Source organism: Neomonachus schauinslandi, chromosome 3 (assembly GCF_002201575.2).
Source record: "Neomonachus schauinslandi chromosome 3, ASM220157v2, whole genome shotgun sequence".
Classification (NCBI taxonomy): Eukaryota; Metazoa; Chordata; class Mammalia; order Carnivora; family Phocidae; genus Neomonachus; species Neomonachus schauinslandi.
This window is the reverse complement of record NC_058405.1, coordinates 84,018,554-84,034,454: the sequence shown is the minus strand read 5'-3', so window position 1 is coordinate 84,034,454 and position 15,901 is coordinate 84,018,554. Positions and strand designations below refer to the sequence as shown.

Below are 15,901 nucleotides of genomic sequence, written 5' to 3'. Positions count from 1 at the left end.
GTTCAAACACGGGGAAAAAAGCAAGCAATAAAACTGTCACCGAGGATGCAGAGATGTCAGACTTACTAGTCAAAGAATTTAAGTCAGCTATTATAAATATGTTTAAAAAACTAAAGGAGATCATGGCTAAAGAACAGCATAAAAATGATGTCTCAGCAAACAGATTAATAAAGAGACAGAAATTATTAAAAAAAAAAAAAAAAAAAAAAAACAAAAAAGGAATTCTGCATTTGAAAAGTTAAGAGCAGAAAGGAAAAAAAAACTGGACTCAAAAGTATAGTTCAGGAGCGCCTGGCTGCCTTCCTTAGTCGGTAGAGCACCCAACTCTTAATCTTGGGGTACTCTGAACCCCACATTGGGTATAGAGATTACTTAAAAAAAAATATGGCAGTTTAAAAAAAAATGTGTATTCCAGCAATCATTAGAAGGAATCAATAAACTCAAAGATAGGTCAATTGAGATTATCCAGTCTGAGAAACTAAAAAAAGGAGGGGGCGAGGTGTACAGGAAGAAAAATAAACAGAGCCTCAGAGATCTATGCGATAGCAGTTGAGGCCACTGATCGATGAACTCACAAGTGTAGGTAGTGTGCTACCTGAGGGGCAAGTCTTTCACTAACACCGCAAGGGTCTCTGGCTCAATGAGTGGAGTTTGATAGTAATTCTTGCTACAAGTAAAGAGTGAGGGCAGAATAAAGCCATTATCTGATATGCAAAAAAACCCTGACATCTTATGTACTCCTTCTCTGCCACAAAAGACATCCTCTAACAAATCAGAGTAAACCAAGGAAAAGGAAGTATACAGGCACCAGGGATGAGTTGAAGGGAATTCAGAGAATGATGGACAAAGGAAACACCAGGGATAATAGCTGGGCACCAAGTCCAGAGAGTAACCAGTGCAGACTGGAGTAGGTAGAAGCAAGGCTTCAAGGAGGGAGGGATATAATCAAGAAAAAAATGGAACTGAGATATCTGACAGATCTGCCTGTATTTGGAGGATTTCTTTAAGTTTGGTGGGGAGTATGAGGATGAATTAGTGACTGACAGAAAACACCTAAGCATACATAATAGCCTTGTAGTATTATGTGACTTCTTTTAAAATTCAATTTTTAAATTTATTTGAACAGTTTTTGGATTTACTTCCTAAATCTATCTTCTGTTTCATAATATTTTAATTTTCCTTATTCTTTTGGCTTTGAATTAGTAATATATTCATGTTTCAAAAGATGTACTGAGAAGTCTCCCGCCCTCCCTTTACCACCACCCTACTATCTCCAAACAACACCACTCGACTTCAGTATTTCACTGAATCTAAGCTGCCAGTAATTATACACCAAATTTTGTGTACCACTTAAAAATACATTAATGATAATATTAATGTGTCCTCAATTTTAAATCACATATTGGTTTCTGAGATGCTGACATATGTATGTTAGATCTTACTTGTATCATAGTATGTTCTACATGGTTTTTGCTTCTTTTTAAAATTTTGCTCACTTTTTTCATTTCTATCCTCTATGTCTACACTGTTTTCTATTTTAATTTTACCTTCATTTTGTGGTCTCTTCTAGGTCTTTACTGAGTTCTGTCCCTTTACATGTCACCCCTTCATGTTCTGTCATTTAGTCTTGGGAGTCTGCATTTCATCTTTGAGTGTTTTCCTTCACTGAGGTGGTGCTGACTTCATTAAGTAATTTGAATTCACAGTCAGATTTTTAAAATAAGTTTCATCTGTCCTGCTTTTCTGGTAAGTGTTCTTACTGAACAATTGAGTATATTTTGTTGCTCTTTTTCTACTTTTTAATTTTAGTTGTCTTCCCATGAATATCCTTTTATTACTCATCAGTGAATGAGTTGGGCTATTCCTAAAAACAGCAATTTACATGAGATTCCTTTCACTTGGGCGTGGGAGTGTGGGGAGACTGCTCTGATTTCAGCTAGTTATTTATCACAGTCCAAATGCTCTCTTCTTTCAGGTGCCACAGAAACAGACTGCCAACTGCAAGTAAGGCCAGCTGGGTGCCTGCCTGTGCAGGGCCCTACCTCCACAACCTACCTTGGAACCATACCCAGTCCAGGGAAAACTCTGCAAATAGCCCCTCCTCACCCACATTTCTGCACATATTGCTGCTTACAAGGAATATACTTTTGTACTTCACAGAGTGCTCCTCACCTTCAGGAACCCTATTTTTTCCTAGCACCTTAAAAGTAACTCTAGTACTACTTAAAAACAAAACAAAACAAAAAACAACACTTAGCAATGAAAGGTAATGTATTAAATTTGTAAAATTTATTATCTAATGTTGGCAACAATGTGGAGAAATTGGGAACACATTTCATGAGGATATAAATAGGTACAGTGATTGGATATCAGAATTTAAACTCTACATGTAATTTGACCCAGTAACGCTACTCCCAGAAACATATTCCAGAGAAATGTTTGCAAAGGGGCTCAATGATAAAAAGATCCACTGCATTACTTGTTTATTATAGTGATAAATGGAAATACCTTAAGGGTTCACTAATGGAGGACTAATTATGGCACCAACACATCTGGGAACATCACATAGTATAGGAATACAGTCTCCTTTTCTAGTTTTTCATTTTCCTGATCTCCTAAAATGACATATCCTAAGGCATGGTCTTTGTACCACTTTGTACCACTTCTACTATTTATACTATCAGTGGACTTTCTTCCACTCTCATGGTGTTAAAAAACATATATCTGCTTGTAATTCCCAAAACTTAATCCCCAGCATAACAGATTTCTATCTTCAATTCTAGAAATGGACCTACTCTGGAATTTTTTAGGCAGCTATACACTTGACATCTCCACTTGGCTGTGTCTAACCACTTGGAGATCCCAAAAGTAAAATATTTAAAACTAAACTCTTAGATTTTTTTTCCCCTTGTTATTCCCATAGGCTTCCTTACTTCAGAAAGGATAATTTCTATCTACAGTTGCTCATGCAAAACCTCTCAGCTATCACTGGCTTCCTTCCCTTCTATCAGAAAATTCTGTCAGCTGTACCTTCAATACATATCCAGAATCTGAACTCTTTTTATGACTTTTACTACCTCCATTCTGGTCCAAGCCTCTACGATAGTCTAAGGTTCCATCATCTCTCACTTGGTCTCCCTGCTTCCACTTTTGCTTTCTTGCAGTTTATTCCTAGCATGGTAGCCAGAGTAATCCTTTTAAAAATAAGTCCAATCATGTCACTCCTATGGCTGAACCCTCTGACAGCATTCAGTCTCACCCAGAATAAAATCCAAAGGATTCTGGATGGCCCACAAAGCCCTACATCATCTGGCCCTCAGTTATAGCTCTGAACCATGTTGTGCAACTCTCCCCTTGTTCTAGGTTGGTTTCTCTTGCTGTTCCTTCCTTGTGTGTTCCTAACATATAGGCAGTCCTGACTTTGTAGATCCTGATATGTGTGAATTCTACTATAGTGTATAACTGTATTACACTAGTCCCCCACCAACTCTGTTCAAATTTCAGTTACCACTGTATATTAACTGTGAGTAGCTACATAAACTTTATGCAACTTTATGCAAACTTTGCTGCTAGCTTCTCAGTCCACAAATCACTATGTAACTAACAGCTATGCATCATGATCTATGACCAATCACATCATTTCCTTTGAAGTATGTCCGTGAGTGGTCAATGCATATCTGTTACTCAGTTTATGCAGACGGCAAACTGTGGAGCTGTACTGTCTCTTGTTTCTCAACTGATAAACCCAGGTGAAATTTTACAATAATGGATGAAAGAGTGAGAACTGGCAAACAAAAACGAAAATGCAGGAAAAAACAGTAATTCTGGAAGTAAAATTGGATGTAATTAAAAGACTTGGAACAAGCAACAGCAAAGACAGGATGAGCCCTAGGCTTGTGAAGATATGGAATGGACCATGTAGAGAGAATCCAATGAATATTTAAAAAGATGGTAAAGTCATCTCATATCATCTTTTAGTTGAGACTGCACTAGGAACAGAAAGCCACTATGGTGAAATGTATTTACTTCTCCTTTGGATTGATGACTATTGAATGAATGAATGAATGAATGAATGAATCCCAGTCATTCAGGCCAAAGTGTTAAAGCTAGCTGCCACACTGAAAGGAAATGGCCACTTACAAGGAGAATGAAAAACAACAACAACAAATCCTTTTCTGGCCAATAAAGACTGGTTTATTTCAAAAGTTAATAAATTAACTTTGATAAATGAATGTTAAGCTATCTGGTGAAGCTACTAGCACAGTTAAAAGATGCTGCGTGAAAGGGGTACGTGTACCCCAATGTTTACAGCAGCAATGTCCACAATAGCCAAACTATGGAAAGAGCCAAGATGTCCATCGACAGATGAATGGATAAAGAAGATGTGGTATAGATATACAATGGAATATTATGCAGCCATCAAAAGGAATGAAATCTTGCCATTTGCAATGACGTGGATGGAACTGGAAGGTATTATGCTGAGCGAAGTAAGTCAATCAGAGAAAGACATGTATCATGTGACCTCACTGCTATGAGGAATTCTTAATCTCAGGAAACAAACTGAGGATTGCTGGAGTGGTGGGGGGTGGGAGGGATGGGGTGGCTGGGTGATAGACATTGGGGAGGGTATGTGCTATGGTGAGCACTGTGAATTGTGTGAGACTGTTGAATCACAGATCTGTACCTCTGAAACAAATAATACATTATATGTTCAAAAAAAAAAAAAGAAGATAGCAGGAAAGGAAAAATGAAAGGGGGGAAACTGGAGGGGGAGACGAACCATGAGAGACTATGGACTCTGAGAAACAAACTGAGGGTTCTTGAGGGGAAGGGGTTGAGGGGATGGGTTAGCCTGGTGATGGGTATTAAAGTGGGCATGTACTGAATGGAGCACTGGGTGTTATATGCAAACAATGAATCATGGAACACTACATCAAAAACTAATGATGTAATGTATGGTAATTAACATAATAAAAAAATTTGAAAAAAAAAAAAAGACTGTCTGGATAAACAGGTTATGTAGACCTACCTACTTTCAGAGATGTTTTTCTTTTCCTTAACTTTTGTTTAATAGGTACAAATATTTTACCTAGAATTATAAAGACTTGTTCGCACAACCCAGCATATTCTTTCTATGCTGGTAACCAATCAAAAATGAAAACAGTGAGATGTTACCTACCATACAGACAAAACATCTGGAAGAATGGTCACATTATTTTTATCCAAAAAGCCTGAATCAAGCAAAATATGCACTGTGACACTTAGTTTTAATGTATTATTTTCAGCTTGGATAGAAACATTTTTTGAACAGAGCAGATTCCTTCAGATTGTAAATGCAATTAAGTTTCCACTTGGAATGATGTAATGTATGGTGATAAACATAACAACAACAAAAAGATGCTGCGTGAAATGTGCACCCGGATTCCACGCATTAGTTAGGGCAGAGGGTTTTGATGAAAAGGATGAAGATGTCCTTAGAAGTGATGCTGGCAAAAAGTTTCACATTAAAGGAACTCTTGGAGATAATTTGCCACCATTGAAAAGACAAAGGATAAAATGTCAGAAGCAGATCCAAACTTAGAAAGGAGCATGACAATTCACCAATGCATGGAAGGACTACTGTGCTTTTCATCACTGAGTTATACAATGTGAAGGCAGCGAGCACTGTTCCAACTCCTCTTGATTAGTTTTTAGAAAGAAATAAAACTTTAATTCTCAGTGTTTCTCGTTTAAATTACAGTGTACCAAATAAATATTAATTTTACTACTTTTTTCACTTCTCTATATATGGTTAACTGACGATAAGAGAGTTTTGAGTATTTTCATAATGTTTTAAAGGTCAGAGAATAAGCACAACCCCCACCCCCTAAAATTAATATTTTTCACAGCTTCCCCTTGCATGGTTATTTTTACTTTTCTGCACTAATGTGCAAAGTAACGACTGCATGTCCTCCTACATCAAATTCTTGGCCCCTGCTCTTTCCTCGGCCCGATGCAGTTGGATGTCAGGAAGCATGTGGCTGTTCCTTTGTGCTCTTAAACCTCTGCTCAGAGAAGGCTTTCTAGACAGCATCATCTCTTCCTCCTATTGCCTTACATTCCTTTCACACTGCCTTCTTTTTCTTCACATATTGATTTCTCTACATCTACTAGAAAATAAGCTTAAGGAGAATGGACACTTCGTCTTAGTCACTCTCCTATATTCCCAGATTGTAAAACATTACCTAGCCCACACAGGGCAATCGTAATTTTTTCTTGAATGAAGTTTTATGATGGAGTTGATAAATACATCACACCATGGCAAGCTATTACCGATATAAGTAAAAACTGCAAGATGTAGAACAATCTAATCAGCAAGATCCTGTTTTTAAGACTCAATCTACATAGAGAAAGACGTGTAGAAAGATACTTAACAAAACTGTTACCAATCAATATGATTCTGGCTAGGGAGACTGGCAAGGTGGATAGAGAACAGGATAAAGATTTTCACTTTACACTTTAAATATTTTTATATTGTCTCTCTCTTTCCCAAAATAACATTACTTGTGAAATTAAAAAGAATAAAGAAAACAGCATATATTACCTACTGTCATGATGCCATTTTTTTTCTTTAAAGATTTTATTTATTTGAGAGAGAGAGCATGAGCAGGGGGAGGAGGAGAGGGGGAAAGAATCTCAAGGAGACTCCGTGCTCAGTGCAGAGTCCAATGCAGGGCTCGATCTCACGACTCTGAGGTCATGACCTGAGCCGAAACCAAGAGTCGGTCACTTAACCGACCAACTAAGCCAGCCAGGTGCCCCATGATGCCACTTTTGATAGCAATAATAACTGGGGATTATTGTGAGGCAGGCTCTGTCCTCTTTAAATGCATCATTTCATTTATATACATAAGAATTCTATGAAGCAGATATTATAAATATGGCTATTTCATAAATAATAATCAGAGAGGCTGAGCAATGTCCAGGTCACACAGCTAGAAAGTGGATGTAAAAAGATGCACATAGGCAAATTATCTAAGATTTGTCACATGTGTTAGGCTTTTTCCTCCCCAATAACGTGCAGTTGGAAGCAAGAGTGATAACATTTATGTGCTTACCCTGCAGGCCTAGGTGACCCGGATGTACTTCGCATAGAGCTCTCCACTCGAGGGCTAGCCACTTCAGGAGGCTGAGGAGGAATGAGGGTTTTCCGAACCGCCATTCTGAAAGAGACCAGACAAACCCAGAAAACAACAGTCCGAGGGCATTAAAGGATAGGAAGTACACAGTTGCTAGGCATACCTATGGCAAAATAAAAGCACTACATTGGCTAAGCCATTTTTTAAGTGGATTTCAAATTTTATCGAAGTAATATAGATACATTATTGAAAATGCCAAATCGCACTAAAAAGCTTTTAACAAAATACAGCAGGTCCCCACCCCAGCCCTCCCCATTTCCTGCCCATCTCTCTCCAGGAAGCAACCGCTATGACTCTTTTAGCTGATGCTTCTAGTATGCCACATCTCCTTTCTACTCATTATCAAACCTGAAATCCATATTACGTGTTCATGATTATTATTATGTCTATATATGTATGTATGTATTTAAAGATTTTATTTATTTGACAGAGAAAGAGACAGAGAGAGGGAACACAAGCAGGGCGAGTGGGAGAGGGAGAAGCAGGCTTCCCGCTGAGCAGGGAGCCCGATGTGGGGCTTGATCCCAGGACCCTGGGATCATGACCTGAGCCGAAGCCAGACGCTCAACTACTGAGCCACCCAGGCGCCCCTATGTCTATGTATTTATATTGACCTGAGAAAGTTCCTGGAAGTCAAATGAGAAAAGTTGATCAAGTTAGTTAGTGTCAACTGTGCCATGCAGTAGAGGCCACATACAGCTCAGACTGAGAACCACTGGGCTCAGCAATGTGGAAGCGGTGAGTAATCGTGACATGTTTAGTTTTGGCAGAGTGGTAGGAGCAAATGCTAGACAAGAGTGGGTTGAGAGAAAATGGCTAGAATCAGAATATACCATTTTGCAAAGCCTAATTAATGGATCTAGATAGTAATCATCAAATCTGCTAGCATCTCAAAAAGGGTGACCACCAAACATCATTTTAATTTATAAAGTGCTCTTGCCAAAAAAAAAAAAAAAAAAAAAGATATACGAATCTAATCAAGCTTTAGATTCAAGTAACAACTTAAGAAAAAATGTGTGGAGGAGACAAGAACAGCAAAACTTCACTACAGGGGTAGTGGGCTGAATTGTGGTCCCTAAAAAGATATACAAGTCCTAATCCCTGTATCTGTGAATGTAAAAAAAACAGGGTCTTTGTGAAAGTAACTTAAGTTAGAGATCTCAAAGTAAGATCCTTCTAGCTTTGGTAGGCCTTAAATCCAATGACTGGTATCCTTATCACAGAAAGGAGAGGGAGATTTGAGACACAGAGACACAGAATAACATGTGAATATGGAAGCAGAGATTGGAGTGATGTGTCCACAAGAAAAAGGTCTGTCAAGAGCCACTGGATGCTAGGAAAGAGGCATGGAATGGATTCTCGCTGGGTGCATTCAGAAGGAACCAACTCTGTTGACACCTTGATTTCAGAACTTCAAGCCATCAGAACTGTGAGAATAAATTTTTTTTTTTTTAAAGATTTTATCTTTAAGCAATTTCTATACCCAACACGGGGCTCGGCAGAGTCACAATCCCGAGATCAAGAGTCATACGCTCTGCCGACTAAGTCAGCCAGGCACCTCTGTGAGAATAAATTTCTGTTGTTTTATGGCACCAGATTTGTGGTAATTTGTTATGGCAGCTCTAGGAAACTAATACAATGTGGATGCAGTTGGAAAAAATCCAGGGAGGGAGAGGGAAAAGTCTACAGGACAAAAGACCAAGTTTCTTCAACAAATAAATCTCAAGGAAAAAAAGAGATGAAGGAAACCTACAGAAGAGTCTTAGGAGACATATCAACTGATCACAATGTGGGCACCTTATCAGAATACTGATTCAAATCAACAAAAATTTTGTGACATTTGAGGCCACTGGAAATTTGAACAATGACTAGATATTTGATGATATTACAAGGTTATTATATTTTTTAGTGAGTACCTCAATAGACACATACTCACATACTGAAATATATACAAATGAAATGATGTGCTCTCTGGAATTTGCTTCAAAATAATATGGAGAAGGGGGTGGGTAGGCATGTAGATTAAACAAAACTGGCCATGAGCTGATAAACTGATAAATGAAATTGGAATGATGGGTATTCATATGTTCAAAATTTTATTGTTTCAAGTTTTCCATAATAAAAAGTAAAAAATAAGACCAACTCCACTAACCCCCCAGAAAACAAAGAAAATAAACCTAATGAGATACACCACTACACAGCCACAAAATAACCAAACTTAAAGAATGTCAATAACAAGTGTTAGTGATTATGAATGCAATGATGATCCCCACCTGCTACTTAGAGTGTACAAGGGTATGAACACTGGAAACACTGTTGCCAGTGTCTACCAGAGCTGAACATATGTATAGCTTACAACTCAGCAAATCCCCTCCTAGGTATGCATTTACCTATGTATTAAAGGTCATACACGAAAACATTCAGAATAACATTATGGCCCCAAACTGGAAACAACCCAAAGATCTTTGGATAAACTATGCTATCCTTATACAATGGTGTTTCATATAGCAATAAAAAAATTACAATCACATGCAATAAAGTGGGTGCATTACATCAAATCAAGGGAGGGAAGGTGGACTCACACAAAAACGTGTAATATATGATTCAGCAGAAGTTCAAAAAGAGGAAAAGCAAATCGACAGGGTCAAAAAAGCTGGTTAGCTGCCTTTGGGAGAAGGTGTTGGTAATGTTCTTTCTCTTGACGTAGATAACGGTTGCATGCTGTGTTCACTTGTGCTAATTATACCATACATGCATTACCTTTGCAGTTTTCCATATCTTTGAAAATGCTGAGAGAGAAAGAAACTGGAAGAAAAACTGGAGTTAGCAAAAACACGTAACTCCTTTATTTTCTTTGAAAATAGGAACAAAAAAATGGGGTAGGTAGTGGAGCAAGGTGACTTAACAGAAGAGTTTTAAGATGGAAGAAGTAACAGCATATTTATACCTGCTATGTAAATGATACACTAGCGAGAAAACGCTGATTAAGTAGGAGAGAGGGAGAAGCACTACAGCACTGTTCTCAGCAGGTTAGAAAGGCTGAGGTCAGCGAAGCACCGAGAGTCCATCCATAGGAACAGATGAGATGAGTAGAGCACGGGATACAGATGCTGGCAGGTAAGGAGATGTGAAAGCTAGAGTTGATGGAAGTTCCATTTTTCTCAAAAAATAGGGAACAAAAATTCATTAGCTGGTGGTGAACACAGATGAGGAAGTGTGGAAGTTTTGAGAGGAGCAGAGGTTAAAAGCTATCCAGGAGAGAGGCTTAGGAAGCATTCTGTGTTGGTCCCCTGTGAGATCCTAGTGGAGGTTTGTGAGGTTAAGCAAGGCCAGTCAACAAGGTTGTTTACCCCACCACAGTCTGCTGCACAAATTCAGCGGAAAGTTGGATTTGACTGTTTCTGACAAAGTGAAGGGGGGGGGCAAGGAAGTGGGGGCTGTATGCAAGGAAGTGATTGTAATGGACCACAGAAACTAAGTCAGGAAGAACAGAGAAAGGCCATGAAAAGCAGCAGTGAGGAATAACGCAAAGGTGGTAGCATCAATGGATCGAAGGTTCCCCCCCCAGTGGGTCCGTTGCAATACCACTGCCCGTGAGGTAGGAAGACAGAGGTACGCTGTGGGACAATGGAGGACAGAAGAGGTGAGGGAAAGCTTGCGCTTATGGGTGTGTGCTGCCGATAGAGAGGGGAGGACAGGGAAGCATTTAAGCAACTGAGAAGCCAGAGAGCTGGGAAATCATTTTTGACAGAATAAGCGCCAGACGTTATGGACCTTCTGAAGGACGTACAAACATATGTGCAAATCAACTGGAATCTGATCAAGCCTCTTGAGCTGCCCTGACCAACAAGGTAGCCTCTAGCCATATGGAGCTACAAAGCACTTGACTGGTGGACTAGGAGCAAAATTTTTAATGATAGTTCATTTAAATAATTTGAATTTAAAACTGTTATCTGATTCAGTTATTAAAAAACGTTGCAGTGTGCCTGGAATAACTTGGATATGTGAAAGTACTTTTTCAACTGCAAATTTTATGAAATCTGAATATAGACTGAGTGCTTTCCAAGAGAAATGGCATGGAAGTGGCAGTGAGGCACAAAGAAGACATCAACCCCACCACCAGGCCCAGTGACAGAAGGATGGGGAGGAAAGACAGCCACTACTTTGGAGACAGTGCGGGAGCCAAGACCCCATGGGAGAACCAGATTCTAGTTAAAGAAGGCAGGCACACAGGGGTTAGAGTCTGTGGCAAATGAGAGCAGTGTGCCCCACGGAGGAGGCAGCAGCCAGACTCTACCTCGGTGACTTCAAACCCTCCAAGTCCACACAAAAACGAGCACCATCCAGTGGCAAATAGGCAGATTCTCTACAAGGCTCTTCCCGGAAGAAGAAATGTGAATGTGTTCCTACAGCAATGCAGACTACAGAGAGAAATCACAACCAGGACTGGGGTTGAGGGAAATGCAGGAACTTGTACATGTGATGGGGATGTTAATTCATGGTTTCTTTTGGAAGGCACTTCGGCAGTATCTGTCAAAACTAAAAATGCACACACCCCTTCATCCAGAGCTCCCTCTTCTTGAAATTATCCTAAAAGCTACCACGAGTCCACAAGGACTGTTGGAGGATATTGTCTGTCTCAGCAACGTGTGTAAGAGTGAAAAATGGAAAACTATCCAAATGGTTTATCAGTAAGGCAGTGATTACGTACACATATGATGGTCTACCTTTGTATTTAAATATTATGCATTCTTTAAAAAGAATAATGTAGATCTATGTGTAGTGATATGAAAAGATGTCTACTTTGTATGAAGAAAAAAACTGTAAAATCACGTGTAATATTCCATTTTTCTAGAAAATGTGTATAAATACATTAAAAGAACTACGTATCACCTAAATACATTATATATCACCAAAAAAAAAAAAAAAAAAAGGAAAGCAGGTACACTCAAAGAAGAAGGATACAGGAAATTCTGATGATGACAGAGTCAGTTACGGGGGCACAGCAGAAGGGTTGTAGGGAGGTGATGAAGTGTAGGAGAAGGGGGAAGATCTTTTTACCTCCAGGGTTGTGAAATTTCAAGATGTTTATGTTGGTGTCGATTTATCTGTGTCCACAGCGTCTATTGTGCTGGGCATTTCGCAGTTCTTTAAATCAGGAAACTCATGCCCTTCAGGTTTGGAAATTTTCTATTAATTATTTTTAAGTCATCTCCTTCCTTTTCTCTGATCTCTTGCTGAAACTCCTTTACTTGCAGGTGGGCCCTCCTGAACTGATTCTTTTAATTTTCTTTTCTGTTTATCTTTTTGTTCTTTTTTTTTTTTAAAGATTTTTATTTTTTATTTTATTTTGACAGAGAGAGACACAGCGAGAGAGGGAGCACAAGCAGGGGGCGTGGGAGAGGGAGAAGCAGGCTTCCCGCGGAGCAGGGAGCCCGATGCGGGGCTCGATCCCAGGACCCTGGGACCATGACCTGAGCCGAAGGCAGACGCTTAACGACTGAGCCACCCAGGCGCCCCCTTTTTGTTCTTTTTAACTCTACTTTTGAAAGATTTCCTCAACTGTATTTTCCTACTCTTCTACTGAGTTCGATTTCTACTCCTGTAGTTTAAATTTCAGGACACACTCTTTTGTCCTCCAAATGTTCCTTTTGCGTAGTGCTGCCTTCCTGTTTCATGGATACATCTTTTTTTGTCCTTTGAAGACAGCATCACAGTTTTGGTCTTTATTTGCTTTTGCTTTTTGTTTTTAGTTTTACTCTCATTGCTTAGCTTCTGTATCTTCAGGCTGCGTTTTTCAGTACGTCTCATGGTTTGTATCTTGCATTGTTAGAAGGCCCCTCAGATACCTGGTTATCCCTGGTTGCGTGTTCATGATGAGGACTGGGGGACTAACGCTGGTTAGAACCTCTGAACTTGAAGAACTTGCCTATTTTTTTTTTTTAGAGTGGCAGTGAAAGAGAGAAAGAGGAGTGGGGGAGGGGCAGAGGGGGAAGGGGAGAGAGTAAGACTCCACACCCAGCACGGAGCCTGATGCGGGGTTCGATCTCACAACCCTGAGATCATGGCCTTAGCCAAAATCAAGAGTCGGATGCTTAACTGACTGAGCCACCCAGGCGCCCCAGACATTGCCTACTTTAAGTTTCACTGTAGGGTGATCTGGTTCCTGACCTTACGAAATCCCTAGTGTTGGTATCTTTGCATCTTTCCTCCTGGGCTGGATGATCCTTGAAAGAAAGTGGAGTCCTCATCTCACTTTTTGTCTACAGCATTCAACTGCCAGGGTCCTGCCAGCTAAAAGGGAGAAGTGGACTCGTTGTCTCAGCACTCTGCAAATCTGTGTCTGGTAAAATACTCCTGGCCCCCCTTATGCTGACTGATCCCAGTGGACCAGCTGCAGAATTTAGCCCTCTGGGTACATGCTGGGGTTGGGAGGAGCAGTGTACGACAAACTGTGGGTAGCGAAGGGGATGCAGGGCTCTAACCTTCTCAAACACGTTTCAGGCCAGCTTCCTTCCACCCCTTGTTCTTCCTGTTCCTGTTCCTTCTGAAGCTTCAGCAATTTAAATGAGCATGCTTCTCAACATTCTCTACAGACTTAAAATTCAGCTTTCTCACAGTTAAGTGAGTGATCACTCACCTACCTGCTTTCCAGCTTCAAAGTTTGGTTGCTGTTGTCTTCTCCTATTCTCCCCATCCTTGTGTGTTTACATCTTTTTAAAAAGCCTCTTTGCTAAAAGTTCTATAGGGTTTTGAGGGGAAAAGAAATTTAGAAGTGTGTGTTCAGCCTGCCATGTTAAGCATGAGCTTTGTCTTGCATTTTCATTAAGGTTCCTTTACCACAGACTGACTTATCTTTAAAAGAGGCTCTGATTGAGGCAAAGTCCTACACATCTGGAAACCCCGTACGGACCCAGCAGCTTATGTTCTCGCTATGCTTTAACCTTTATGATCTTCTGCTGTTGAAGCACATGAGCTCGGTGGAGCCAAAGAAATGCTGCTCTCTGAAGTGTGACTGCCCATCTTCCACCTCCCAAGTTTTCAAGTGAAGTTTCAGGGCACAGCACATACCTTCCTGCCCATGACCCACACCAACTCAGAGGTCCTATGACGACACAGTACACTTGTGCTACTAAATATGACCCTTACTTAATACACCTGGGATATTATTTGCCCTGAGCAACAATTCATGCTGGCCAATAAGGAAAAAAAATACATAGTACACATTAACGTGCCTACCCAGACAAGCCTGAAGGGTCTATTAGAAGCTACTCAGAGAGTCTAGAATTAAACTCCCATAAACTAGAGAGAACTCCTAAAATAGTATGCAACGGCTGCTTCTAAAACTGACCCCCCCGCCACGACTCAAGGATTCTTACTGTCCTAGAGTCTTTGCTTGGCAAGGCTCTACTGAATGAGCCTGTGGTCAAGTTATTTTGAAAGATTAAAAAATGCTACAGAAGATGAGAGCTTAAAGTCTGCTACCAGCACTGGATGAGCGCCTACTGTTTCTACTAATTATATCCAGAATTAGAGGTGTCATGTGGCACTACTGGGTCTACCTACCCATCCGTGGCGGGTTTCTTCCGGAGGATACTTGGCCGGGGGGATGAGCCCTGGGCTGGAGCGTTGGTGCTAGCACTCTGGCTGTGGGTCTGCACCACTGTTGTTGCTGCGGGAGCAGCGCTGAATGGATTGCTAATAGGGTTGGCCACAATTGTGGCTCCGTCTGCCAACACCACTGCTGGAGGACAGGGAGGGGGCAGGAGAGAACAACGAAGAAAAGGAAACAAAAGGAACATTACTAAAATATCACATAAGACAAAAAACAATTAGACCTCCAGAATTAGCGTACCCATGCTCTGACTGTCCAATTTCAAGAAAGTAAGGAATGAGCACAATGTTCATCTGTCTCAAAGCAGACGGCAAAGTGGAAGAGGTTACTGAGTCTACTGTTGCACATTTTTCTTTGCTGTATAATCATAACTACTAATAAATCACATATGTATGTAGCATACTTCAAGAAATAATCTCCTACAATTTTTGTGAAATACCATTGCCTCTCAATCCCTAAAAATGATACCAACAATCCCTAAATATGATACATTAATTTTACAGCTTTACATACAAGTCGGAAGAAAATCTTAAACAGAATCAGAACACTATAATAAAGGTGAATTTGCTCTCTCAACTTTACAGAGTGCTTCTTACCACATGCAAATGCACATTAGGCTGTTGATGTACATAATTTTTAATGTTTACAATGACTCTGACAGATAAATTCTATGCAACTCATGTTAAAAGAAGAAACTAAGAGAAATTACTCAAGACCGCCAAGCCTGTAAGTGACAGAACCAGGATTTAAACCTAGTATATCTCTATCCTCTACACCAACTTCCATGCAAAAAACTCAAATTACCTGAAGTCTTTCCTTCAGGCTGAGGCTGCTGAGTACCCATTGGTGCAGGCTGAAGTCCCTGTGTGCTGATTGGGGTTGCTGAGTGGATTCCCTGTGTGCCCATTGGTGCTGGCTGTATTCCTGGAGTCCCAATGGGGGCTGGCTGTATCCCCTGTGTACTGATGGGTGCTGGCTGGATCCCTTGGATATGTCGAGCATGAGAAGTATCCACTGTCATCAACTGCATGGGGTTTAGGTGGACTGTGGAAGCCACCCCAACGCCAGTTTGAGCTGTGATGGCAGAATTTGGAGCCTGAGCAGAAAC

At 40.3% G+C, this 15,901-nt stretch overlaps 1 protein-coding gene and 1 pseudogene across 2 annotated transcripts in view; one reads left to right on the top strand and one right to left on the bottom strand.

Annotated features, from left to right (window-relative positions):
• SAP130 (Sin3A associated protein 130) overlaps window positions 1-15,901 on the bottom strand; it is an 81,542-nt gene that overhangs the window by 27,092 nt on the left and 38,549 nt on the right. Inside the window, exons 13-15 of one of the 2 annotated variants that reach the window (XM_044913241.1) lie at window positions 15,598-15,900; window positions 14,745-14,922; window positions 7,098-7,202 (exon numbers count right to left, since the gene is read on the bottom strand). In XM_044913241.1, the coding sequence (XP_044769176.1) occupies window positions 7,098-7,202; window positions 14,745-14,922; window positions 15,598-15,900 (586 nt within the window). The remainder of the gene's footprint in view (window positions 1-7,097; window positions 7,203-14,744; window positions 14,923-15,597; window position 15,901) is intronic. The other variant, XM_044913242.1, reaches the window with a different exon arrangement.
• Window positions 537-675, top strand: LOC123324471 (annotated as a pseudogene).